At 45.7% G+C, this 27,288-nt stretch overlaps 1 protein-coding gene across 2 annotated transcripts in view; it reads right to left on the bottom strand.

Annotated features, from left to right (window-relative positions):
* Positions 1-27,288, bottom strand: part of BRINP1 (BMP/retinoic acid inducible neural specific 1) — a 172,189-nt gene that overhangs the window by 124,159 nt on the left and 20,742 nt on the right. Inside the window, exons 2-3 of one of the 2 annotated variants that reach the window (XM_059410930.1) lie at positions 19,310-19,440; positions 969-1,236 (exon numbers count right to left, since the gene is read on the bottom strand). In XM_059410930.1, coding sequence (XP_059266913.1) covers positions 969-1,186 — 218 coding nt within the window. In that variant the 5' untranslated portion in view covers positions 1,187-1,236; positions 19,310-19,440. The remainder of the gene's footprint in view (positions 1-968; positions 1,237-19,309; positions 19,441-27,288) is intronic. The other variant, XM_059410929.1, reaches the window with a different exon arrangement.

The following is a 27,288-nucleotide window of genomic DNA, read 5'->3' as shown; positions in this document are numbered from 1 at the left end:
ATCGGGCTCTCTGCGCAGCAGGGAGCCTGCTTCCTCCTCTCTCTCTCTCTCTGCCTGCCTCTCTGCCTACTTGTGATCTCTCTCTGTCAAATAAATAAATAAATAAAATCTTAAAAAAATAATAAAATAAAATAAATAAAATTCTTAAAAAAAAAAAAAGAGATCTAGAACTGAATTGCATCTAAGTCCTGCCCTCAATGGGTTTCTAGTTATGTGAGAAAGGAATACAAAGATGCACTCTAACTTCAGACCATTTAAAACTAAAGGGATATATGTATAGAGAGCTGTGAGACTATCAAAGAGAGGGTAAAAGAATGGAATGGGGAGAATTGAAGATGGTTTCAAAGAGGAAAAAACGTTATGCTAAGTCCTTTTGGGTGAGCGACATTCCAACAGATCAAGAACCAAATCAGCAAAAGCTATTCTTTGATGGCCCCTACTTGTTTCCAGATGCATGAATAGGTTTAGGGAGGAGGTTGGTACATTAATAGCATTTGCCAACAACACTACCTTCATCTGATGTGGTTGATTAAAAGTCCTGTGACTGTGGGTGCAGATAAAACATGGTATGAAGCTGAGGCCTATCACATACTGCCAGTGGGACTTCAGGCAAATCATTCGGCCTAGCTGAAGACCAGTGACGTCGTGCGTAAAATGGAGAGAACAAGTAAATTCTACCCATGACGACTATGACAAAGGCTTAACTGAGATCGTGTATACCAGGCAGTAAGCACCATCCACGCCTAACCCACAGTCAGCACTCAGTAGATGTTAGCTATTCGCTCTTGTCCTTGTCATGGTTCATCTCTTGTGCAAAGTACAAAAACAAGGTGAAACTACAAACAGCCTCCTGACCCCTTGGCCCATTGTTCCTCCATACGGCGAGACCCATACCCATGCCTGACCCCAAATAGCACTCTATGAACGAAAGGCACGGGAGATGGGGACAAGCTCAACCCAGGTCTTACCTGTATATTTTATATCTGGTTGTAAATCCTTGACGGTGTCTTTCCACAAAGGATAGATAGCTCCTGGAGTGGTGGAAAGGCCCCCTGTCTGAAATAAGCCAATCAAATTCCTTGGAGACATGTTGGTCTGTCCCAGCTGGTTCCTGGTGGGAGGGCTGCACGGAGATACGGCCCCATACAAACAGGAAGTAGAGGAGCTCAACAAACCTCCAGTTCATGCTTTTCTGCCGGCCTTTTTCCTCTCATTCTTGCTCCATTCTGTGGAGTCCTGAGGAGAAAGAATTAAAAAAAAAAAAAAAAAAAAAGGGAGAAAGAAAAAAAAAAGGACAAGAAAGAAAGGGAGACAGGAAAGAGAGAGAGGAAAAAAAAATAAACAAAATAAAAGGAAGAGAAAGGCACAGAAAAAAAAATGCCGTTAACATACCTTCATAATGTTACATCAGTCAAGTGTGTTAAGGTTTACAAAAACCAGGATGACTTCTGGTGAAGGGCATGGCCTCTCCGGAGATCTGAGCTCACGTTCCTGCGTTGCCGTGAGCACGGCGCGTGCCTGAGCACAGACCGAGGCTTAGCCTCGTAAAGACGCAGCCTCCTCAGGTGCAGAAGAGAGAGTGGGCTTCGATGCCTCTACCTTGGCACTTGTCACACCATAGGTGTTTCGGGCAAATGTGTTCGAAGGATGAATGGAAGGAAAGGAGACAGGACCTGGGTCCCCTATGTCCAGGGAGGCATGTGGAGACAGAAGCACAAGAGACCAGAGAATTCACCGCTGAGGGTTCCGAGCCTCATGGTTCCCTGATGTTCAGACGAGAAACTAAGGGCCAAGGGATCAGGTGGGTCCTTGCCCACCTCCTCTTTTGTGGGGATTGATAGCCTAGCACCTTGGTACCATACTGGAGAAATTTTTAAGACTGAGGGAGAGCTGGGGCAGAGGCTCTTTGTGGCAAGGAGAGAAGAGAGACCACGGGCCATGCTTAGCCTTTGGATACTTAAAAGTTTGCAAGAGTACACGTTTGTATTCTACCTTCATTTTCTACTTACTAGCTTGGCACCCTGCTTATTCTAGAAGAGCTTATCTTCCTCAACATTGAAAGGCAGCCTTGAATCCAGGTCCCACCAGTTATCAAGAGAAGCATTTCAGGCAAGTCCCTGAACATCCCTGTGTCCCCCTACGTCATCTATAAAACATGGTGTGAGAATGGACTGACATAATTTATGTACAATGTCCCACCTAGTGTTTGCCTTTTATTAAGTGCCCAATAAACGGCATCAACGATGATGAGGTTAATGACAATGATGAATGCTGACACTGATCCTGTCCACTTGGTCCCTGCTGGGAGAGTCTCTGTGCATGGTCTCCACCGCCCTGACCAAGTTCTATGTATTTTCCAGTAGCCAGCCGAGCTTGGACCCTCAAAAATCATCTCCTGTTTCTCTTTCTCTCAAAAAGTGTTAGTTGGGGGCACCTGGGTGGCTCAGTCAGTTAAGCATCTGTCTTGAGCTCAGGTCATGATCCCAGAGTCCTGGATTCGAGCCCCTTGTCAGGGTCCCTGCTCAGTGGGGAGTCTGCTTCTCCCTCTCCTTCCTTCTCCTCCCCTGCCCTCGCACTCTCCGTGTGCTCTCTTTCTCTCTCAAATAAATAAATAAAATCTTTTAAAAAGAAGTGTTGGTTGTTTCTTTCTCACAGCTCTGGTTCTCATTCTGTGTGCAAGTTGGTCCTCAGTATCTTTTCTGATGCTTGTTTCTGGGTCTGCTTTCTGCTTTGGCTTTAGCTGGCAAGAACCTTTGAAAGACCGTCTCTACACATGGCTCTCTGTGCGACTCAGGACAATCCCATCTTTTCTCCAGACCTCAGAGTTTTAGGTCTATCGTTTAAAAATGGCAAGAACACATTTTGTCAAGTGTAAAACCACATATAAACATGAAGACATGGGCTACCCTAGTTGTCTACTCTCCTGGCAGAAAATGGGAAGAAAGCAAAGCTAAGAAAGAGAAAAAAACGCAGAAAGACGGAGATGTGAATTTCCTACCCCACGGGCTATTTCCCTCTGTTGCCCAACTGCACCATTTTATTACGAGGAGCTGCAGAAGTCTCCTCGGCGCGGCAAGCCCCCGCTGTCGGGGCACAGGACGGAAGCACGTGAGCCGAGGGGTGGGCTGGCAGAAGCGGTGGCCTGAAGTTTCGCTCAGAGCCTAAAACAAAGCCGTCCGTGCCGCGCGCAGAACTGCAGCAGCGGCAGCTGCCAGCCTTCTGCCGGAGCCCACCTGAGTGGCATGCGAGGGGTAGAGGGGATTGTTCGCAGATCCTGGTGGGGAGCTACCGCACACTGACAGCACAGCATGCCGCCCTTTCAGCCTTCGCCAAGGCTCGGGCTGTGAGTGGGTGCGGGGTGGGAGCACAGGGGGAGTGCTTGGCTATGAGGCCCTGTGCAAGCAACCAAGATGGGGAGCACTGCAGCTTTCAGACGAGGTATGAGCCTATCCATGGAAGAGCAATGCATGCGTGCGGTGTGTGTGTGTGTGTGTGTGTGTGTGTGTGTGTGTGTGTGTGAGAGAGAGAGAGAGAGAGAGAGAGAGAGCGAGAGAGGGAGCTCTCAGGCCATAGGCCTAGAATTAGCTAACATTTGAACCATCGAATCCACTGTTTCCCAAGTGGCAGTCTTGTTGCCCCCACCCCACACACACACACAAGGGACAACTTCGAATGTCCCGATGGAGGGTGCTTGACTGGCGTCTCGCGGGTAGCAGTCAGGGATTCTGCTCAACATCCCACAATGCCCAGGACGGCCCTACCAGAAAGAACCCTGGGCACAAATGTCAGTCGTGCAAAGTTAAACCCTGGCTAACCCAACTCTTTTTTCTCAAGACCGTGACTAGGCCAGGCACCTGTCTTCCAGGTCCTGGCCATCATTCTGTCTCAGCAGGGCAGCGGGTACATGTGGCTGTGTTTGAGCCTTCTCTGTCGCGGGGGCTTGTGAGATACTCTGCATCCCAGCAAGTGGGTTTCAGTGCTTCATGGAAGAATTGTGTGAACATATCTCTGCTGATTTAGAAAATCACGATAATGCACAGAAAAAAAAATGAAAATGAAAATTTCTAAGGGTGCCTTTAAATAGACATGGATATTTTGCTGGGCAAGAATGTATGCATGTTCCCAAAATGTCTTATCAGGGAGACACAGGGACTCCCATTCTGTGAACAGGCCCATAATAGCACCAACTGTACCAGAGACGCAGGGACCTGTGACGGATATTTATTGAGCATCTACTGTGGAATTGGGTCTTAAAAAAGTCTGTTGTCTTGGTAGTAGCCAAAGCACCCAGTACAGACTAGATGTTAATAATGGTTTCTTCACGAGGTTTCTTCACAGACGGCTACGCATTTAAGAGGTGAGCACTTTGGGGCTCAGAGACACGGAGTGACTTTCCTAAGCTCAAAACTAATCCACGTCTCTCCTTTTATAAAATCTCTAGAGTTTCCACTACATTCTCCTGCCTCCACTGCGCACCTGCTGCAATTAGGTCCCACCCTCCAGAGAGTCAACTTATAGGGAGGGGGAGGTCACTCCCATGCAAGAGGAATTCTAATACGAAATACACTTTCATGACAATGACCACAACTAGAGAAAAAAACGTCCAGTGGAGGAGCAGAGGCCAAGGTTTTATTTTCAACAAAGAGACCAGGAAGGATCCTATAGGAGAGGTGGTATTTGAGCAGGTCCTTAAATAGCACGGAAGGTTTTATTCAGCAGAGACCGAGAAAGGGAAGTCCTAGCAGAGCTGGTGGCGTCCAACAAGTCTAGGGGGTGGGAGAGAGCAGGAGGATAGGGGGTTGCTCATGGAAGCACACAGGATGGCAGGGGCTTTCGTGAGAACAGAGCCCATGAGCTTTACCTCTGTCTGCGTGTCTCTCCCTCTGACCTGCCAAGAGGATTTGGAGCAGAGACCTGAAGGAAAGGAAAGAGTGAGCGGTGCGGATGCCTGAGAGCAAAAGGAATGTCCGTGGAAGGAAGGAAATGAGGAAGGGTCGGTAGCGGTTTACCTCTGGATGTGGTCTGAGGCCACCTATGGGGAGGTTCCAGCAGTTGGGTGCTGGCGAGTCCGTTTGAGGAAGGACTCTTGCACTCACTGAGCACTGAGGACGTGCTCAGAGCAGCTCTGCACGGGTGCCCTCGCAGCAACACGGGAACAAGTTACAGTCCCCACCTGACACACGTGGGGAGGGGAACCTGAGGTCTGGAAAAGGTAAGTCAGTGGCCCCGCACCACAAAGCTGGCAAACGGCAGAGCTAGAACTGGAGGCCGTGCTGGCCCATGTGGGAACCACTGACCACACGTGGCTCTGAAGCGTTTGCAATCCAGATCGCGGGTCCAAACTGAGATGTGCTGAATGAAATACACACTCACTGGATTTCAAGACTCAGTAGGAATAAAAAAAAAAAATCTAAAATATCTCCCTAATATTTATATTGATTACATGTTGAAATATTACTGTTTTGGCTGTAGTAGGTTAAATAAGATGTGTTATTAGAATTTTTTTCACCTATCATTGTTTGAATGTGGCCGCTAAAGCTTTAAAATTACACACATGGGCAGTGTTGTCCTTTAATTGGACAGTGTGGAGCTAGGAAGAGCCTTTTCTGCTTTATGACACTGCCCAGGAAGGTCATTCATCAATCCCTACATTTTTATCAACATTGGGAGAATCCAATTCACTGTCCCCTGCAACTGTTGGGTTGAGCCACTGTCCACTTGCCTTCTCTGCCAGAATCAATAAACAAATAGACAATAAGTAATTATAAATGCAAACTCCCCTGCTCAAGGACCACAGCCCCCAATCCTCTGAGCTAGAGAGTCCTGGACATCTACTACCATGCCTGTAAGGACTGCTGTTTTCCCAATATTCATAAAGGGAACTTCCTGCCACTGGGGTTTAGAGCCTGTGAAAGAGAGGCTGGTTCTATTCCAAGCATTGCCCTTGACCTCCTGTGACCCTGAGTGAGTCACAGGCCTGCTGCTGCTAGATGCCCTGGTGGATGGGGAGCTGCTGATGGGGGCTGTGGCCTGGAGAGCATGTGGGTCCTTGGCTGAACCGTGCTATATATAAGCCTGGAGTGTTATTAAGGGAATCGGGTTCATCCCACACAGAGCACACTGTCTAACCGTTGCCATTGTAAATTATTTACATCAGAGGAACACATGCAGGACAAAGAGACAGAGAAGGGTCTTCCAGCAGCATGATCACCAAGCTCCTCCCCAGGAGCCCTCTGCTTGGATTGCTGGGCCATTGCTCACATTCTGGGCCAGAGGGTGGAAAGGAATCATTCCCTCAGTCTCCCATTCTAGAAGACCCTGAGGCTGACTGCCTGATCTGAGGTCACCCACCGTGCTTGCCTCCTAAGGCAGGGACATCCTGATAACCTCATGCAAGCTTCAACGTCTACATCTGGATCTCTGGAATACATTTCTCACCAGATAACCATCTACAAAGCTGGGTGACCATAAGCACACAAGAAATCCCCCTGGTGCCTCACTTTCTCCATCTGTGAAATGTGGGCAGTATCAGAAGGTACAATATCAGGGCACCTGGTGGGTTAATGGGTTAAAACCTCTGCCTTCAGCTCAGGTCATGATCCCAGGGTCCTGGGATCGAGACCCGCATCAGGCTCTCTGCTTGGCAGGGAGCCTGCTTCCCTTCCCCTCTCTCTGCCTGCCTCTCTGTCTACTTGTGATCTCTGTCTGTCAAATAAATAAATAAAATCTTTAAAAAAAAACAAAAGGTACAATATCTCTTAGAGATCAGACAAGGATTAAATGGGATTTTTAAAAAATTTTTTAAAGATTTTATTTTTATTTGAGAGAGAGTGAGTGAGTGAGAGAGGCAGAGGGAGAAGGAGAAACAGACTCCCTGTTGAATGGAGCCAGACATGGAGGCTCTATCCCAGGACCCTGAGATGATGACCTGATCCAAGGGCAGACCCTTAACCCACTGGGCCACCCAGGCGTCCTAAATGGAATTTTAAAATGCAACTATGTTGATCTCAGTTCACCCGAAGCTCAAATTAATAGATATGATATTCTAGAGAGAGGTATATGCCCACTCTACAGGACTTAAAAAAAGGTAGCCAAAATGCACCTTTTGAGATTCTTAACCCACACGATGGCATAAAGAGTTGGATGCTGGGATCAGGAGCGGAGCCTGAGTGAGAAGTAGCTTTGTGCTGTGAACGCTCCTGCTCACCCCCCCACACAGGGAGCATGAGAGGGTTTGCCCTGCACTTCAGGCTTCAACAAGATCACTCAAAGAACATGATCAATGTTCCCCAGGGGCTTTTAGGGGGATATGGCTGATCGGTGTCTAACTCATACCAGAGAAATCTGAAAAAATAATTCTAAAGAGGGAAACCTAAGGAGGGGCAGGCTGAAACCTGGTGTAGAGTAGAGGCTGCAATTTGAGAAATGACCGCTTAGCTCATTCCTAAAGGAATGTATTCCCCATGGATCCTGCGTGAGGGGCATACAAAAGAAAGCCAGGAGAGGTTGCCCTAGATTCCCACCTGGAGGGAGAGGTGATCCCAGCAAAAGGAAACTAGAATCGCACTGCCATTTACCAAGGGTCCCCTACTGGTCCGTAAGCAGCTGGAAAGAGGTGCATTTTCCTTCATCAAAGAAATCACAAGTAAGGGATCCCAGAGAAGAAGGGAAGCTTCAGATATTTCCCCAAAGTGCTATATGTGAAAAACATTAGCACTAAACCTGCTAAGCCCTGGGAGCACTGATGCTAACTCTTCCAAAAAGTACTAGTTGAGGAAGATAGGCTCTTTCTTTGTCCATCCATGCTTGACCAAATCTTGCATCTTGATCAAGACATGAGCAAGTTTAGCAAGATGAAGGAGACAGACCAAAATCATAAGCCACGGAAAGACAGCAGAGCCTGGGGGAAGAGTGATGTCTCCACCTTAAATAAAATTAAATTTGTTTGTTGTAACATACTGACCTAGACACTGAACCAAAACCATATGTGAGGGAAAGAGGTGAACATAACTTGAAAAAATCATGGACTTCCCTTGACTGTCATCCAAATGTCAGGGAAGACCTGATTAGAGAGTAAGTTTAAACTGTGGAAGACTAGAATCGAACTCTGTCTGTTCGTGTTTCCGATTTTACGCTATGAATCCTGTTTGATCAAAGTCAAGATTTCATGCATTAAAACACGTCACTCAATGCCCAGCTCCAGGTAAAAGTCCTATGAAGTCCAATTAGAATTCGCTAATCAGGGTACACCAAGCTAGAAAGAATCCTAGAAGTTCTGGTGTACATGTTTATTACTATTCTCAATACTCAGACCAAACAGAAGACAGTCACAAACCACGAGGTGTACTAGAGTGAAGAGTGGGAGCCTGACAGCATCGCTAATCAAGGTAAACCAAGCTAGAAAGAATCCTAGAAGTTCTGGTGTACATGTTTAATACTATTCTCAATACTCAGACCAAACAGAAGATAGTCACAAACCACGAGGTATACTGGAGTGAAGAGTGGGAGCCTGACAGCATGGAGAAGCTGGGCTCCATCTTTCCTCACTTTCAGTGCGCTGTGATGCCTTGGCGTTTATATGTGCCTGGTGATAGGGAGTTTAAAATTACATGATCCGATTTAACTAAACCAGCTCTCATGAAATGGTCACATGGCTTACAAAGAAATGATGGATTTACCAGAATTATAATTTAAGCCAATGGGAACAAGAAAATGATGGAAGATCAGCCACATTATGTTGCCAAGTCAAAAAACGAAGGATCTAATTAGATCTGTCTGGAATTGGCCAAAATAATTTAAGATGATCAAGAGGACTAATGACACTATGTATTTATATTTACTATTATTAATGCTGACCCTTGCTCTAAGTAAATATCACACAGCAGGGAGTTGTGATATTAACTGACAAAGACAACATGAGTAAGTAATTTATATACATACATTCATAGGGAAGTGTTTAGTCAACCATTTTAACTGGTAGGTGTGTGATTATAAAAAAAAAAAAAACCTAGAAACCACTGGAATGGTATTCATTATAATTCATGTATTTTATATTATAATTTTCATTAGTATTCATTATAATTCATGTATTTTATATTATTATTTTCAATCACATAATCAACATCTCTAGGAAATTCTGGATTTCTCAATCCAGGATTCTCAATTCTCAAACTCAAAATATCCCAGACTAAAGCAATCATCAGGCTCTCAAACTTCGCCTTCTCTGGTATTCCCCATTCGAGAGAACAACAGTCTGTGACGTTCCATTCCTGTGAGAGGCCTGAGATCGTTCTGGAAGTCTGCTTCGACTCCCTTCAACCAGATCCACCACCAGCACCACCCACATCCACAGCCTGCTAAGTTGTTTTCCTCTCCAGCCACTTTTTAATTTTTTTTTTTTTGACCACTCTGCCCTTCTCTGTGAACCTCAGTGTGATGCTGCACATCTTTTGCTTCTCTCTCTCTCTCTCCCTTGCACACGTTACCTGAGAAATATCTCTTTCTCTTTTTTTAAAGATTTTATTTATTTATCTATTTGTTTGGCAGAGAGACAGAGAAAGAGAGATCACAAGTAGGCAGAGAGGCAGGCAAAGGGGAAGGGGGAAGCATGCTCCCCGCTGAGCAGAGATCCCAATGCGGGGCTCCATCCCAGGATCCTGGCATCATGACCTGAGCTAACCCTAACCCAAAGGCAGAGGCCCAACCCACTGAGCCAAACAGGTACCCCAGAAATATCTCTTTTTGAAGCCCATTTCATCTTGCTATCTGTCATTCAAAACATGGCTCTCTCTCACTTGGGACTATGACAATCATCTTCCCACTGGTCTTCCTGCTTCATGTATCTCTGCCGCCTCCAACCTAAGCACCACTGAGGTTGCCAGATGGATTTTTCCAAACACAGATATGACCGTGACACCCCTCCCCCTTCATTGAACAACTCAGTAGTTCCCTGGTGGATCACCTTACCTCTTAGTCTTGCATTTAGCAAAGTTTATGTGCTGCATCTCATATATACTCGCTATATCCTACGTCTACTTTTTCACATCCCACCCACCATTTATCCAGTTCTCTAGAAAACTTCCCCCAACAACATTGACCAAGGGCACTATCAACTTTGATGCCTCACACTGCTCATGCTGTTCCCTCTTCTTGTGCTGTCCAGACCCATTTCCCAATTTTGCAATAGGCTCTTCATGCTTTACATTATATTTTAACTGAATCAGTAAGATGGTGAAAGACCACTGTGCACCTAGGCTATGCTAGATACTATGCCAAACTCTTTCTCATGGCCCATGACATTCCACCCATTGGATGATCCTACGAAATATATAGCAGCATTAGTAGATCATGTTTTGTAGATGACAAAACTGAGACTCTTTTTTAAAAAACTGTTATTTTTCCAATGACACATTATTTTAATGGACAGAAATAAACTTCAACCCAAGCCAATTTTATGTTCTATGACTCAGTGCTTGAACACACCAAAGTAAGAAACTACACCATCCTCAAGTTGTGGTTTCCTTATTTTGACAATCATGAACAACTACAAATTAACTGTGAAGATGTTAATGAAGAGAATGGCTGATAAGTTAAATTGAGGTGTGAAGCTTCTAGAAATGGTAAATCTAGGGAAGGCCATAGTAATCTGAAAGAAAACTGAAATATGCAGACTAATTATTTGTGTGACTTTTGAAAGGATCCAGAAGACTCTTTTTTTTGTTGTTTGTAATTAACAATGTAAGTTATGCATAGTATTCTTCCTTCATAAATATTTCATTTGGAGCCACATTTAGGAATATGATCTAAATTCAGGGAAACTGCCTTTTAAGCATTCCCTCAAAATTATCAGCAGTCTCTACCAAAGAGCTTTCAAAAAGGAAAGTGAAATAAACATTTTAGAATGTCTTTTCTGGGCCAGTTTGGTAAAATTCAATAAATATTTGTTGAATGTCCCTACAGTTTTAATTAGCTCTCACAGTCCAGAGTAGGAAACGGACAAAGAAATATATATTGCACATAATGTAACAGGGCAAAGATGGAATATGCCCAATGCTCTGTGGAGGATGGAGCCCCCAGGGAGGGTGTCCAAGAAATGCTCCCCGGAGATGACACCCATGTGAGGACTAAGGAGATAAAGAGGCATTTATGAGGTGACAAATGTGGGCTTGATATTTCAGGCCAAGAGAGAAACATGTGAAAGGAATGAAGAAGTATGGTGTGAATATAAGATCTAAAACATTTCAAAGATTCCTCAGTGGGAATTTTGAAGCAGGAAGTGGCAGGAAATGAAGCAAAGGAGCTAAATAGGGTCACAGGCTTTATAATCATGGCTTTACACATGACTGGTAGTTTCTTAAAGGCATAGATTCTTCCCCCCTCTCCCTATTGTATACCTAGGCTCTGGATCCATAGAGTAGGCAATAAATCAGCACTTATTCAATGAATGAACTCAACAAATCAAGATGTGGGATTAGACCTCTGAGACCACAGGGAGCCACTGCAGTCTTTTAAACAGAGGGGTTCTATGTTAGAATTTCATTTTAGATGGATTACTCCAAATGTAGGGGCAGTGAACGGATTTAAGAAGGGACATGAATAAAATTGAGGAGGCCATTGGAGTAGTCTAGGTCATATAGGGTCTGAAAAAGATATCTTATATTTGACAGAAAGTTTAAAAGAGCGGAGGATAAAATTAGCAAGATTTGGAGACTGGTTGGTTGGGGTGGGAAAGAAAGATGTCTGTGGTGACTCCTAAGTCTGCTTTGATGATCAGACTGATGACAACGTCATGCGTGATAAACAATAATGAAAAAGAATGTCCATTCATGGGACAAGTTCCCTCTTGAACCCGTTGAGTTTGAGGGGTCTGCTGAACATTCAGGTCAGAACTGGACTCTAGAATCTTCATGCCCAAATCAACAGAGAGGCCAGGGCTAGGAGTAGACATTTGTAAATCAGTAGGAACTCATGGTGGTTAGAGCTCTGGAAATGGATGAGAACTCTTGTGTGAGACTCTTGGGTGAGTGTTAGGAAACACGCACAGAGAAATTGGGCAGGATGAGGAAGAAAAGAACCCCATGAGGTAGAAGAAGAAGGTACTGTAAGAGGAGGAGGAGAACAAGAATCATGAGAGAATATTGTCAACGAAGCCAAAGGAGCAGAAACGTTTAAGAGAAGAGCCCAACAAGATAAGGGCTCAAAATGCTTATTGGAATTAAAAATACAGAGGTGGTGACAGTTTTCAATGCTTAGGTGGGAACCGAATATTCATTGAAAGAGATTAAGGTGTGAATGGGGCATGAGTACACAGAGGCAGAGGGTGTAAAGCACTTGGAAAAGAAAGGAAGATCAAAAAATCATTAGCCAAGGCTCCTTTTCTCTCCACCAGAGAGGAAAGTGAACAGTCAATGGAGGATTTTGTTTTTTCTTCATAGGATGAGGATATTTATAAACGCTGAGGACAGATATAGAATTAAAGGAAAAAAGAAAAATAGGACCAAGAAAAGAAATTAGTGCTGACTGAAAAGAACAGCATGGGGTTCTGGCATTGGGGTAGAATGCCAGCCTCTGTACCAGCCACTGGAGAATCAAAGAAAAATAAGAAAGTGTCCACGGCTTTAGGGAGCCACAGAGCTGGTAAGGGTGATAAATCTGTATACTCCAAGTCTGAAGTCTGGATTGAGTTTTATCAGAGATCTAAACAGTGTTGTTGGAATAAACAGAAAGTAAGTCAAACAGAGCCTGTTAAAGAGGTCTTCTCAGGGGTGCTGAGATGTTACTAAGGCTCCAATGATTCAAGGAGTGAAGTGGGGGGAAAGGGACAGAAGAGAAGGCACTTCAGGTAGTAGGACCAGTGACAGAATCATGCAAACCCACCTACTGTGTGCAAATCACTAAACCAGATGCTGCCTGGGGAGCAGAGATGAGTGAGAAAAGGTTGCTGGCCCTACAGAAGCATACGGAAGATTCTGGGGTTAGGAAGGAATGCCAAAGATGGGAGCTGGCACTACGCAGATGCTCAAAATATAACTGTTCAATAAATAAACAGTGTTCTGCCGAGTTAATGGCTCTGAATTCTTCCCTATGGCTCATCTATTCTTAATATTCAGTGGAGCAAATAAATAAAAAAACACTTAGGTTTCCATCTGAACCTAAATTTCAACATTTACTCATCAAAAGTTCTGACCCTTGGCTTGAAGCGTCCATCAGGTCACGAATGAGAACAGCTGGAACGATCCTGGTGGATCCATTGGTGTAGAAGCTCCTTGGGCTTTGCTAGTTCTTGTGCAACAGCTTCATTCCTTCCCACAGGGCTTTGTAAACGAAAAACCCAAAGAACCATTACAGTTACAGCTGCTGCTTGTCCAGGACAGTCATGGAACCCCAAGGAAGAAGTCAGGGGACACATATCTGAGTGTTTAAGTAGGTGCTGGCTGGACCATTAGAGATTTTAAAAAGGTGGTCGGCTTGGAGACTCTACACATGCTCTCCCACTCCTCTCTCTTAAGGCCCTTCTCATCCCACCCCTGCACACCAGCATGATTCTGGCTACAAAGGGTTGGATTCTCACTTATCTCAGAGCAACTTTAATATACAGAGGGAAGAGATTTATACCTCTCCTTCCAGAGTTGAGAAAATTAACATTTAGCATGGTAATATCTGTAAATTCCTTTAACAAGGCACAAGATTCCCTCAGCTCTCAAGACAGGCCTCTGAAGAAGATATGGTTACTATTTCTATGTAACAGGGGAGAACAGTCAGAAACATTCAGAAATCTGCCCTTGGTGTGTGTGTGTGTGTGTGTGTGTGTGTGTGTGTGTGTGTGTGTGTTTTAACCTTAATCCAGCGTTGGTTTCTTATTGCTGGCCACACACAAGGCCCTAGCAGAAAACAACAATTTCTCAACACACATAGGCATTTTTAATAAATGTTCCAGGTAAATACCACATAAACTAAAGCGTAAGATCCACTGTCCTGGCAGAAGAGGCTGATGGGCAGCATCATTTGTGGCCATTGCTTAATTCCAGGAAAGGCCTCACTGTTGTTCAAAAGTCATGCAGCACCATGAGCGATAACCAGGGTTCTTCCCACCGTCCTTCAAATCTCAGTCTCCCAACAGAAAATCCTCACGCTGTCTGATTCGGAAGGGCTCATCTAGCCCCCTCTGCGTGGTTTCAAGAAAGCTTCCCACCTCTCTAAGCATGGCTTCCCAGCTACATTGCTTGATTTGGGAACTCTGGGTTTAATCGTTCTCGCCACCATTTTTGAGTCCTGACTCTACTAATGATTGTGGTGAAAATTGATGTGGGAAACAGAGGCAGAAGAAAAAATATTAAATTTCCTTACCTACTGACAAGCCCTTAAAACAGGCAGAGTGACTTGATTCTCCTCCAGGGACTCAACTACCCCCACCTTAAGGCTTTGCTAAGGGCAAAGGACAATCCTAGCCTGACCAACCCCCTACCCCCAACCAGGATCCTGTAAATCTACTTTAACAATTCCTTTAGGAAACTTTATCTCTAAACCTCCAAGATAGTGTCCACAATCATTCCAAAGCATATGGCCCACTATATACATCTAAAGAGTCTCACGAGAAGGTGTTATTACTGGTAATAAATTACCTTTCTCCCAAACAATAGCTAGCCCCACAAGGTCCTAGAAACCTTGCTTCCAAAATTCCTTAGAGACTTATGCCATCCCTAACCCCCTCCCAACTTACAAGTATATAAGAGACCACTCCTCACATCCCCGGGGCAGCATCTATTCCTGCCCATGAGTCCTGTCCCTATGCTTTAATAAACCACCTTTCTGCACCAACGACGTCTTAAGAATTCTTTGTTAGCCGTCGGCTCTGGACCTCGCCCCACCGAACCTCACCCAGATCCCAGAACTTCATCAAAAATAATTCATGAACATTTACTGGATGAAAGGAGCCATGTCAGGAAATTTACAAACATTATTTCAGACGTGGAAGGGATGGGGTTTCAGTTCTGAGTCTCCAGCTCCAGAGACCACGTGGATTTCTGTTTAACTTCTCGTGCTTCTTCTAGCATCACAAGATGGATGTGCTTGTGTTTCAGGAAAATGAAGAGTGTGTGGAACAGATCAGCCAGCTAGAGCTGACAGCAGAGCCCCAGCTAATCTGCAGGGACAAAACAGTCCAGTCTCGATGAGTGAGACGGGCTTACATCGGCTGGCCCACAGGGGAAGGAGCTCTAATAATAAGTGCCAGTTGCTGAAAGCCAATAGGTTGGCAGGCTGTGTGCTGGGGAGCTGGGGAGCTAACAGACACACTAGATAATGGTGCCATTCCCATTTCATAGATAAGGAACGTGAGGGTCAGGGAAGCTGAGTCACTTATTCAAAGTCACATCGTGGATAGTTAAGAGTCACCCATGATGTTTGATTCTGGGCACATCTGGGTCTTTGCTTCCACCCTGCACCGTCAGCCCCTACGTTGTGGCGACATGGTCCCCAGGATCCTGTGCCACGTGACTTTAAGCTAGTTGGGGGTACTTCTGAGTCCTGAGCCTCCTCTGCTTTTAAAATGCACCTTCACCTCCAAACTTCATCAGCAATTCTGAAAGCAAAATCCCAGAATCTGTGGTCTTAAAAAAGAGTCCTAGCTGACTTTACTGCATTTACATGGATGATCCACCCAGGTGGGGAGGAGGAGAGAAGCGCTGGTCCTGAAAGAGGGGGCTGGAAGTACTTGCTGAGGTCCTCTCCTTCTCATTGGCTGGGGATGCAAGGTGTGACCTAATCCATCTGTGCATAAGAAAGGAGGCTCACAGGTTTTAAACCAGAAAGGAATGGGGAGCTTGAGGAAAGAAGGGGAAAAAAATTGCATCTTTTGGATGAAAGGACCTTAATCTTCAAAACACAAACCATTTTTCCATACCAAAGCTCCTTCAAACCTAGGAAGTCAGCTGAGGCCTCAAGTCGGGCAAACAGCTTGTGTTTTCCAGATTAAGGAGCCTTTGACCCAAAGGATCCATTTTTGTGAAACTCCAAAGGAAGTGCCTGGTCTATTTCTAGCTGCTGCCCTCTGGGACAGAGGGATCTTTAAATACAGACAGAGAAGGTGGCTACTTCCCTGCTGGGATTGGGGCCCAGCACAAGAGAGGCAGTCCATGAATGGGAGACTTCCTAAAGGAGGTCTTTTGCCCCAAAATATCATACCAACTTCCTTGCCAGGATGCCCCAAATATTCACTACAGAATAAACACAACTTTGAAATATTGAGAGCTCCCATTGGAGGGAGAGGGCTAATAATACCAAGTGGCAGGAACAGACCTCCATCTAGCACTCTAGAACCAAGAGGCCTCATGACTTCATCTGATTCCCACCACAACCCTGTGTTGTCTGCAGGATGGGGAAACTGAATCCTCACTTCACAGGCAAGGAAATGGACTCCCAGAGGGTTGAAGTAGTGAGGTTAGCATTATCCAAACATGTCTCCTGCTTTTTCCTAGATCTGACCCGAGCTCCAGGGCAATCAGCAAAGATAAAGCCCAAAGCAGTGTTATTTATATGATGTGGGAGACACAGGCAAAAGAGAAAACTGAGATTTCCTTGCTGCTTATGGCCCATTGACAAGTCCTTGACAGGGTCAGAGAGATTTTCCTCTGGGAGCTCAGCTGCCTCAATGTTAATACTTTGCTAAGGGCAAAAGTCAATCTTCCCTTAACATTATCCCAGCCCCCCAGGATCCTGTGAGTCTACTTTAACATATAAAAATTCCTTTGGAAACTTTATCGCTACCCCCGACCCCAAGAAATATGTTAGCAATCATCCTCCAAGAGAATGGCCCACCGATATACATCCGTAGGGTCTCACAACCAAGGCTTCATTAGACAGTAATAAATGACCTTTGCCTAACAACAGTTAGCCCCTTCAAGACCCTGGTAATCTTGCTTCCAAAATTCCTTAGAGACTAAGGCTACCCAGACCCCCTCCCAACTTGAAAGTATATAATCGGCCAATCCTCATGACCGCAGTGCACCTCTTTCTGCCCATGAGTCCTGTACCTGTACTTTAATGACACCACCTTTTTGCACTGACGAAGTCTCAAGAATTCTTTCTTGACTGTCAGCTCCGAACCGCGACAATTTCCTACATCATATGTAGGATAAATTAGAGGATGCCTTGAGATTTAATGCAAACTGCCCTAAGCTGAGTCAGGATGCCTAAATTCTCGCCCCACTCCTGATATTACTGCAGAGGCAAAGACAAGGTAACTGATACCCTAGCTCTTGGGAGCTTGGTCTCTGTGCCTACAGAATCAGGAAGTTTGGCTTACATGTTTTCCTAGATTGCTTTCAAATTTAATATTGTCATTTATTTATCTACTTACTTATTTATTTGACAGAGAGAGAGCAAGAGAGTGCACAAGTAGACAGAGCAGCAGACAGGGAGAGAGAGAAGCAGGCTCTCTGCTGAGCAGGAACCCAGATGCAGGGCTCGATCCCAGGACACCCTGTGATCATGACCTGAGCTGAAGGCAACCCCTTAACTAACTGAGCCTCCCAGGCACCCCTTGGGCTATGATTCTATACTGGTTGAATAAAGAACAGAGAGAGAGAGGAAGGAAGACGGGGGTTGAAGCAAGAGGAGAGGAAGAAGGAGAAGACAAAGAAGAGGCAACAAACAGAAGACTAAGAATGAAGGAAGGAGGGGAAAAGAGAGGGAGAAAGGGAAGGTAGGAGGCAGGAAGGGAAAGAGAAAGAGAGAAAATACACCAAGCTCAATTTTGGCTTGCCTTAGATGAGAGGAAATTATGCCAGGCAAGAGGGATCGAGTCTAAGAGAGTGAATGGATTTGACTTGTCTAAGCCTTAGGAAAGCAAATATTACTGAAATGTTGGCTGACCGCCACTGACTTCCAAACAGAAAATGGCTTCCAGATATACTGTGGGTACTCAGCAGGGTCTGTTAGAGTGAGTGATGAGGTGGCCATGCACTGCTGGAGAGAGGGGAGAAAATTAGAATGTTCTCCTGACAGAGACCAACAGAAAGAGCCAGCCCAAGAGGAAAGAAGGAGGCCCCAGCTGGGCCTCTCTTAAAAGGCTCAGATAATTTACACCAAACCCAGAAGGGCCCCTGGAAATTGTTATCCTAGGACTGTGTGAGCCAAGTCACAACGTTGAACGCGAGGAGAGTTGATCAGCGCACCAAGTCCTGGTTTGGGAGCCGGGAGACCCAGGCTCTAGCCTGTCTGAGGCTCTAATTCACGGTGTGATCTGGGTCTAGGCTCTTCCTTTCCGTGGGCCTCAGTCTGTCCATGTAGATAACAGTTGGGAGATTTTAAATGAGCTCTAGGGCCCTTCTGACTCTGCCATACTATGATATACTGTGATCAAATATCTGTGACTTTCACTCATTCAACAGGTACTTATGGGACACCTGGTTCCCACAGGGCAGGAGGTAGTGGACATCTCTAAACCTGCAGTTGGCTTTGTGTGAGGCTATCAACACTCTTCCGTGGTGGGGAGTGACCCCAAGATGGCTGCCATCTGCTCTAGCCTTCTAGCTCCAAGTACAGAATCTTGAAACCTGGACGGTTTGAGGTTCATCTTGTACTTGATGTATGTCGGGGAAGGAAAGAGGTTTTCCTTAAGCACCAGAAAATTTCAGGCAGTCAGGAAGTTCTGCAGGGTCTCACTTGAGCCAAGCCAGCCCTCCTGGGGGCTCATTGTCATGAAGGTGAAACATGTGGGTAAAAGTCTTCTGATTTACATATCAATACGTCTTACTGGCATCAGGAATCTTGTGTAAATTGAAAAGAAAGCCCACCGGAAATGTCCTGCTAATACTTGAAATCATTTTAGGTTGAATAAGCCTCAAAGAGAATCAAATGCAAGGCTTCATTTCATGAAAAAGGAAACCGAGGCTTGCCCAAGGTCCCACAGCTAGTTAATGGCAGAAACGAAGAGTAAAGACCCCACCTTCACGCCTCCTCCTGCCTCCTATTTTTACAACTCAGAGCATTCTCTCCTGTTCCTCGTAGAATTGATTTTGTGGGGTAAGGTTTTGTTTTCTTTCATTTTAGCATAAAGACCATTTCCAGTGATGCCAGTTCCCAAATTCAGCTCCTCATTACTGTGAGAGCAATTGTACCGTCATGTGTGTGAGGGATGGAGAGACAGTTGGGCCTTTGGGGAACACACTGGAGGGGATGGGGAGGATGAGCACCAGTGCGGGAGCTCCCACATGCAGGGGAGTGGAGGGAGCGAGAATGAGCGAGAATGCCGCAGTCCGACGCAGGGGTGGGAACAAAGCAGTGGTATTGATTGGAAAAGGCAGCTCACTGAGGTTGCCGCTGCCAGCCTGGCTCTTCCTGGTCCGCTCTCCTCACAGACACCCTCAGAGGCTCAGAACCGTCTACTTTCTATGCAGGGGGCGCCTCGCAGAGCATCGGGGCCAGATGGGACGTGTTCACCTGACAAGATGAGAGAGCAGAGAGAAAGGGAGGGAAGAGAGAATTTGAGAATAGAAGGGGGTGGATGCCCTCTTCTCAGATGAAGACGATAAAATGAACCAGGGGACAGGGGTTCAAGGGACGGGGGCTGATTCTATGGCAATGGGATGGGGCAGCTTCGTCTTTAAAAAGGAGGACGGAGAATGGAGGGGGAAGGGGCCGACCTCTTCCTCCCCATCACAACGGCTCTCTTTCTAAGCAAATTCTCCTCCTCTCATCTCAAACACTGGACCAGCCTCCTAATTCCTTCTCTTCCGGAGCCTTGCTGGAAATAGATGTTCAGTCCATGTCTGATGAGCAAATAAGCATCCTCTAACATTGACTTCATCATGTCAGTTGTGATGAAATTGTGTGAATCACTTCTTCCGGTGATTCACGAAGGAATGAAGCGGCCAGGCACAGAGCTTCAGAAGTGATTATGATGGCGAATGATAGTCACACGACACAATCTTGGCCAGCAAACCGTTTCCCCATAGGCATGGTATCTCCCAGCTGCCAGGTCACCTGACCTCTCAGGAAAAACCGGGGGCGGGGGGACAGATTTTTATGGCATTTCTTCATTTGATTAGGGATCCCCTCTCCCCCACAACAACCTGTGAAGGTCAAATAGGATACATCCGTGTGGCAACAGGTCCGTCTGTTTGTGACCCTGGACTTGGAGGAGCAAGTCCAAATACCTTAATTAAACACCCAAGCCTCTCCATTAACTAGTAGTTTCCTAACATTGCTTTTGCCTTCTATACAACAGGACAGATCCTGTAACTATAACAAGTCCAATCGCCTAACACCTTGGGAAATATACTGCTGTCTTTACAGGGGCAGAACATTTTCCCTGTTTTCTCCCCTGCCTCAGCCTCGTTTCCCCTAGGAGACTTTCTGGACCGCATCACCCCCTTCTCAAGTTCTGTAGCTTGGAAGGGAAATAGCTGTTCTTTGTCCTTTAAAACACAGGCCATCATTCCATAGTTACTTGATAGAATCCCACCGTGGAAAGTGTTTGAATGGGAACCTAAGATACCTGGGCTCTAATCCTGACCATCCCACACCTTACTGTCTGCTCTTTGGCAAGGTGACTCTCTTTCTAAGACTCAATTTCCACCACTTTTGATATAAGGATAGGTGGCCTTGATATAGAGAAGGGTCTTGGGGTGCAGGCCCGGCTCTCCAAGCCAATCCTGGCCCTGCCTTGAGCAAACCCCAACCTGAAAAGTTCTGATTAGTTTCTGGCATGCAGATGGCGGGTATATGTTTTTGCCTCTGCAATGAAACTGGCTGTTTGTGAACTCACCTAAGCTTCCCTGGTCATTTATGACATGCCGGGTGCGGTGCTAAATGTTTCCTGTATTTTCCACATCTCATCTCTTCTTAGCTCCTTGCCATGATCTGGGAGACTGAGACCAACTGGGAGTGGCTGTGTCTTCCTGGCCAGGGTCTGCCGTGACTCTCTTATCCTGCAGCTACTTCCAGTGTCTGCAAATCGGTGTTTTCTTCATAAATGGGAAAGAGTGGACTAGAAGGAATCTTTCAGCTCAAAATAGGAGGAGAGGGAGGAAGGAAGAGAGGAAAAAAGGAGACGGAGGGAAGGAGAGAGGAAAAGAGAACAGAAGGAAGGTGGCAGGGGAGAGACGGAAGAAGGGAAAGGAAGGGAAGGGAAGGAAGAAGAAATTAGGGTGGAAAGAAAAAAATGAGGCACTAAATGAAGGGGGTGGGGAATGAAGAAAACTTAAAATTTCTCTTCCTACCTGGACAGCAGATCCTATTAATCTTGTTTTCCTCTAGACCAGGAATAGATAACTTTTCTTTAAAGGGCCAGGTAGTAACTATTTTAGGTTTAATGGGTCGTACTGTCCATGTTTCAATCACTCAGTTCTGCCGTTGTAGCATGAAAGCAATCAGCGACGGTAAGGAATGAGCATGGCTGTGTTCCTATAAAACTTTACTGGCAAAACAGGTAGGGGGCCAGGTCTGGCCCCTCCTCAAATGTCCTTGTGCTCCAGAATGGAGTCACTTCTCCAAGCCACCCTCTCGGGAACAGCTTCAGCTCTTCTACCCAGGAGAAGACCCATGAGGTGTTCTCCCTCTCCAGAAATGACACTAAAGGGATTTCATGTATTTATTTAGAATTCATACCCCACTTGCCCCCAGACACAGCTAAAGTGATATTACAAAGTTAAATAAGATATAAATCAGGACAATTAAAAATAAAAATGGAACAAAGAATAGTTAAAACTGAGTGAAGGAAGTGATGCTACCAGGCACCTGGGAAGAGCTAATTGATCTGGATTTAGTTCTGAGGTTCCTGGCAGCTGAAGTAAAGTGAAGTTAATTGGCCCCCAAGGGGCTCAAATCCCTGAGTAGGGTCTCATTAGCATCAACCAGCTACCAGGAACAAAGGAAGGCTGAGCGGAGAGGTGTGAGAGTGTACCCTGTCCCCAGGGTGCAGGGACAGCCAGGAACTAACTGCCCCAGTCCAAGAACCCCCTTCCCCCAAGCCAGGCCAATCTTCAACACATCACAGCTCATCACAAGGACAGAAAGGAAATGCAGGATTTGAGGCAGTGGGACTCATCCAGACGCGAGCGAGAGACTTAAGATTGAGTTATCAAGACCCTAGATGGCATTTTCTGACTCCTGAAAGGAAACACTAGCCCTTGTGGACTTCACTGAGCTGTTGGGGGAAGTGGACTTGTATATGCCAAAAGCCCAGTCAAGCTGGGGACAGAGGAGACTCATATGACTGTTGTTAATTCCTCCTACAGTATTGTTAAATGGCAAATCCTCATTTGATGTAACTTCCGCATTGAAATTGGCCCTTTCCTTTCTGTTCTCCCAAACAAGAGAGAGACGATGTGGTGAGAATCACAGGAGGGGCCCGAGAGAGGAGCCAATAGGCAACAAAGTGAAATGATAAAAGGTCAGAACGGGAAGACATATGTGGTTAGGAAGTAGACTTCCAGCATTGGGTGTTTTATAGTCTCCAATCTCTGCCTCCCCACACCCTTTTTAAAAAATATTTTGGTCTATTTTTTTTAAAAGATTTTATTTATCTGAGAGTGAGAGAGAGAGAGAGAGAGAGCACAAGCTGAAGAGGGCACAAGCAGGGGAGAGGGAGAAGCAGACTCCCCACAGATCAAGGAGACCTTCATGGGACTCGATCCCAGGACCCTGGGATCATGACCTGAGCTGATGCTTAACCTACTGAACCACCCAGATGCCCCTCCCTGCCTCCCTTCCAAATGTTTCAAGGTAGGGATAGCTGAGCAACTGCTCCCTCTCTGTTTCCTTCTTGTGTACCTCAGCCTGGGTGCCTACCCTCTGCGCCATCATCCAATCAACCCTGCTTCTCTCAAGCCAAATCTCCAAATATGTGAGGGTCTCTTAAAAGATTCTTAGAATTAGATGCTAGAGCTGGGATGATGCAACAGACCCTGGGGTCAAGCATTTCATGAAACCAGGGCTGTGGCCGGAAGAGATGTCGTGGCTGTAAGCGGAGACCCAGTTTTCCGTCCTTAATTCTTACAGTGAGAAAAGGAGTCTCTTTTCAACTCTCTCCCAATCCTGATTAAGTTAAGATGAAAGACTCCGTTCGGCTTTACTTTTTTATCTCCTCTCTAACATTTCACAGTATTCCTTTTGACACAAAGTGGGCAGCCCTAAAGATGGAGTCGTAGGCAGGAAAGAATAGAGCTAGAACACAGAGGCCAGACCATTGCACCATTTTTGTTTTCATTGTATGATTCATATGCTTCGCCATCTTATGTAGGGCTAATAAGGCTTTTTGAAAAGGAATTTTGTGGTAGTGCTAGGAGATTCCCTTTATCAATGTATGCATTTCTGTAAGAAGTCGGTAAATTTAGGGAACCCCCTGAAGTGGCGTAGGAGGAAGGAAAGGACAACAGAACTTGTGGCAACGACACCTGAAAGACTGACATTTCAAAACTACTGATCTGAGGCAATCCCTTTGTTTTAGGGACAAAGAAACACAGACAGAGCGAAGGAAAACAGCCTCCACAATGTCTCCTGTTGGAACTAGAACTCTGGAGCCAGATCCATCTCCCTTTGACCCCCCAGATCTGCTGACTCCCATACTTACTTGGGGAATATGATCTCTCTTGCCTAAATCTCCATCTGTGTCCACAGAAAGGGAGCCTTACTGGCATCTGCATCCCCACCTGCCACTGGACCCAGAGTTACTATGTTCAGACCCTGAGATACATCTAGACGTGAGACCAATAAGACTCTCCCTATGACACATGACATACGTGATTTGTGAGCAAAATTAACTCCGTGGTATTGGAATGGCCCGATATTGACTTTAACCTCTTCCTAAGACATTGACCCAAATTGCCGTTAGGCTCGTGTTGGAAAAAATCTGTGCACAGCATCAAGCAAGCAGCATTCTGGAACGATGAAACCCGAGGTTCTGGAACTGAGACTTCCTAGGTTTTCCATGAACTATATGACCCTGGCAAGTAGCTTGATATCTCTTTGCCTCAGTTTATGTATGTATAAAAGAAATTTTCGTAGACTAGATCAGGCTGTTGTCTGGATCAAAGCAATTCATGCCCATCAAGCAGCCAGCAGGGTGCCTGGAACACAGAAGCTGTGCACTAAACACTCCCAGGTATTACTGGGGCACTGTGTCAAGACGAGCTTCCCTGAGCTTCCCCCAGGTCATTCGGCACAATGGTGCTTTGGCTGTTGTGCTGTGTCCAAGATGTGATCCCCCACGTGTGACGGGAGAAGGCCCCACCGCTGTATAAAGTGCAGCTGCAAACAGACTGCTCCACACTGCCCCTGGGGAATGAACCACGGAGTCAGTGAAGGGTGAATTTCAGAAGAACATCCGATTAAAAACCCATCAGTAAGAGAAAGCTGGCTCTATGGGTCATGTTCTTCAAGTCATAAACTCTGAACTTCATAACTGCTCATTCCCACCCTGCACAAGGCAGCATCTTTCTCTGCTGGTATTTACTGCACCGGTTGCATTTTTATGCATTTTATGGACCTGTTTTTTGTTTTGCTTTGTTTTGTTTTTTCAAAACATTTCCTCCTTGCAAGGCACCCTGTCGGAAAGCCATCCGTGCCGCTTAAACCTGGAAACTCATCTTTCTACATCCAATAGAGTCTTCCCAGCTCTGTCTCTGCAGGGGGCTTCCTGATCAGGTCAGTGAATCCTGGCTCTTTTACTTAGTCCCTGAGAAGTAACTGATCCTGGCAGGTACTGAAATGTGAGATGTTGTTCATGGTCCAAGGCTGCGTTGTGCAGAGAGACTGGAATACCCCTCTCATGGGTCTGGACTCCTTGGCTGTTCTTGGCCCATCTACTAGGAGCCAGTGATTTCCCTCAAAGGTCTGTGATGGTTTAGACCTCCACGTGTTCGCACACGTTGGTCCTACACCTAGAAATGCTCTTCCTGGAGATGTCCCCCTGATGAACTCTTACTGGACTCACAGTACCCAGCTGAAACTGTCGCCTCCACCGAATGGCACTTTCCAGAAACATCGGTGATTCTTTCCTTCGGAGCCCCCATAGCTTATGGGGAAGATGGGACAGATGGAGAGAAGTCAACAGGAACGGTGCTGGCATCAGAAGACCTCCGTTTGTTTCCCACTTACCGCCTGCCTGTCTTTTGTTTTCTTGCACGACTTACGAAACATCTCTGAATCTATCTGATTTCTTATTGGTAAAATGTGGTAACAAGCCTATTCTCGAATTCAGAGGGTGGCAGGGAGAATTATTAGAGACAGTACATATAAATGTAACTGTGCCTTGTACAGAGTAAATGCTCAATAAATATACATTATTATTATTATTATTTGTGCGCGCACACACACACACACATATTCTGGCACGCTCACTTTATACTCTATTTGCTTAATATTAGCCTTTATCCTGAATGAAAAGTAAAGGCCACACTGTCTTTTCACTTTTACATCACCAACACTTAGCACACAGTAGGTGCTTAAAATATTTATCCACTGATTAGACTCCAGCAGAGCAGGGACATATCCACTTTATCACTTTAACCACAGCCTCTAACATGTAGACGTGCCTTCCCACGCGTGTTTGTTGACTGAATGGAGGAACCCAAGGGTGGATGCGTGGATTTTAAGTGCTCTGGTTAAAAGGCTTACCTGGTACCCATGGCTGAGTTTCTGAATCTACCTTCCCCTTCCAGTTTCCAGCATTCCACCTCCAATGCCACAGCCACCATCCAATCCTGCAAACGCCTTTGTTTTGCTAAAAGCAGCACTTAGCTCCATCAAGCTTATCCATTCAGCAACCTCAGCTCACACCTGATTTTTCTTAACTCCCCTGCTGTGCCTTATAAGGAGCTCCCTAAACACTAGAAACCGAGCCTCAGACTTTCCTCTCCACCCCGCCTGACCAGCCTCCTCCCAACACTTTAAGGTCCCAGCATTTATTTCTTCTCTGCAAGAAAACAAGCAAAAGGCATTGTTGACAAACTTCTGAAAATCAGCAAGAATCCATGCAACATTGTAGATGCAGGTATTTTCCAGATGGCAACCTAATCTCTGGCAACAAGCAAAACCCAGAGAGCCAGAAGCACCCACAATCTCTGTCTCATTGAATATTCACACAGCACAGGCCTGTGCACACACACTCATTTGATTCAGCTCATTTCATGCAGAAACCCTTTCCAGATTGAGCCCATCGTACATAGACTTACTAATAATTCCAGACCCTGAACAGCGGCATTCTAACTTGTGTTCCCTTAATTCCGTCTTCGACTTCAGCTTTATCTTTTCATCAACTCCCTTATGATAAGGAGCTTCTTCAGGGCAGTGAATTCCTGGGGAGAATGGACATTCTTTTTCTGGGTGTCTCTAGGAAAAACAATGGCCCATCAGTTGGCAATAGCCTCACTACCTCCCACCTTACTCATGATTCAAAGAACTTTCCAGAAAGAGGAAATTAGGTGGCTCCAAATCTTTTCTATAGGCTCTTTCACCTTTCAGCCACCCGCTTGACAGCCTTCTTCATAGCAACACCCTGCTCAGCCTCAAGGCGGCTTTTTCAACCTCCGCATCTTTTTTTTTTTTTTTAATATTTTATTTATTTGACAGACAGAGATCACAAGCAAGCAGAGAGGCAGGCAGAGAGAGAGAGAGGAGGAAGCAGGCTCCCTGCCTAGCAGAGAGCCCGATGCGGGACTCGATCCCAGGACCCTGAGACCATGGCCTGAGCTGAAGGCAGAGGCTTAACCCACTGAGCCACCCAGGCAGCCCTCAACCTCCGCATCTTAAGAACATTAGCTTTCTTTAAAGTCTTAGGGACTATTACTCGGTTCTAATTTTGGTTTCATAGAAGGAGGTTAAATGATTCTTCTATGTTTACTGTACTAGTAAGTAGTGCAGCATGGACTTGCACCATGGTCTTCTGACCCAAGTTCACCTGGGCTCCCTGCCTACTCCCTCATTTCTGCTTTGTGAGCCTTAATGATGATGGTTAATATCCGCTGGCCCTTTCCTGTGTATCAGGCTCTGCTCTAAAAACCTCGATAAACCCCAGTAACCTATACAGGTCTATTAGGCTAACATTACACCCACTTCACAGATAGGGAGATAGGAAAACCTTGTTAAGTAAACTGCATGAGGTTACATAGCTAGTTCCTGGAGAAGCCTGGGTCCCAACTTCAGCCCTTAACCACCAAGCTTCCTCAACTCTGAAGGCTGGATTATAAGCCTTGTTATCGAGTGAAGTTTATTTATGCTCTGGTACCAACTTCACTACATCGAGCAGCCCTGAAACACAAAAGGTACTCAATTCATTTTTGATTACCT

Source organism: Mustela nigripes, chromosome 9 (assembly GCF_022355385.1).
Source record: "Mustela nigripes isolate SB6536 chromosome 9, MUSNIG.SB6536, whole genome shotgun sequence".
Lineage (NCBI taxonomy): Eukaryota > Metazoa > Chordata > Mammalia > Carnivora > Mustelidae > Mustela > Mustela nigripes.
This window is presented reverse-complemented; position numbering and strand designations above follow the sequence as displayed.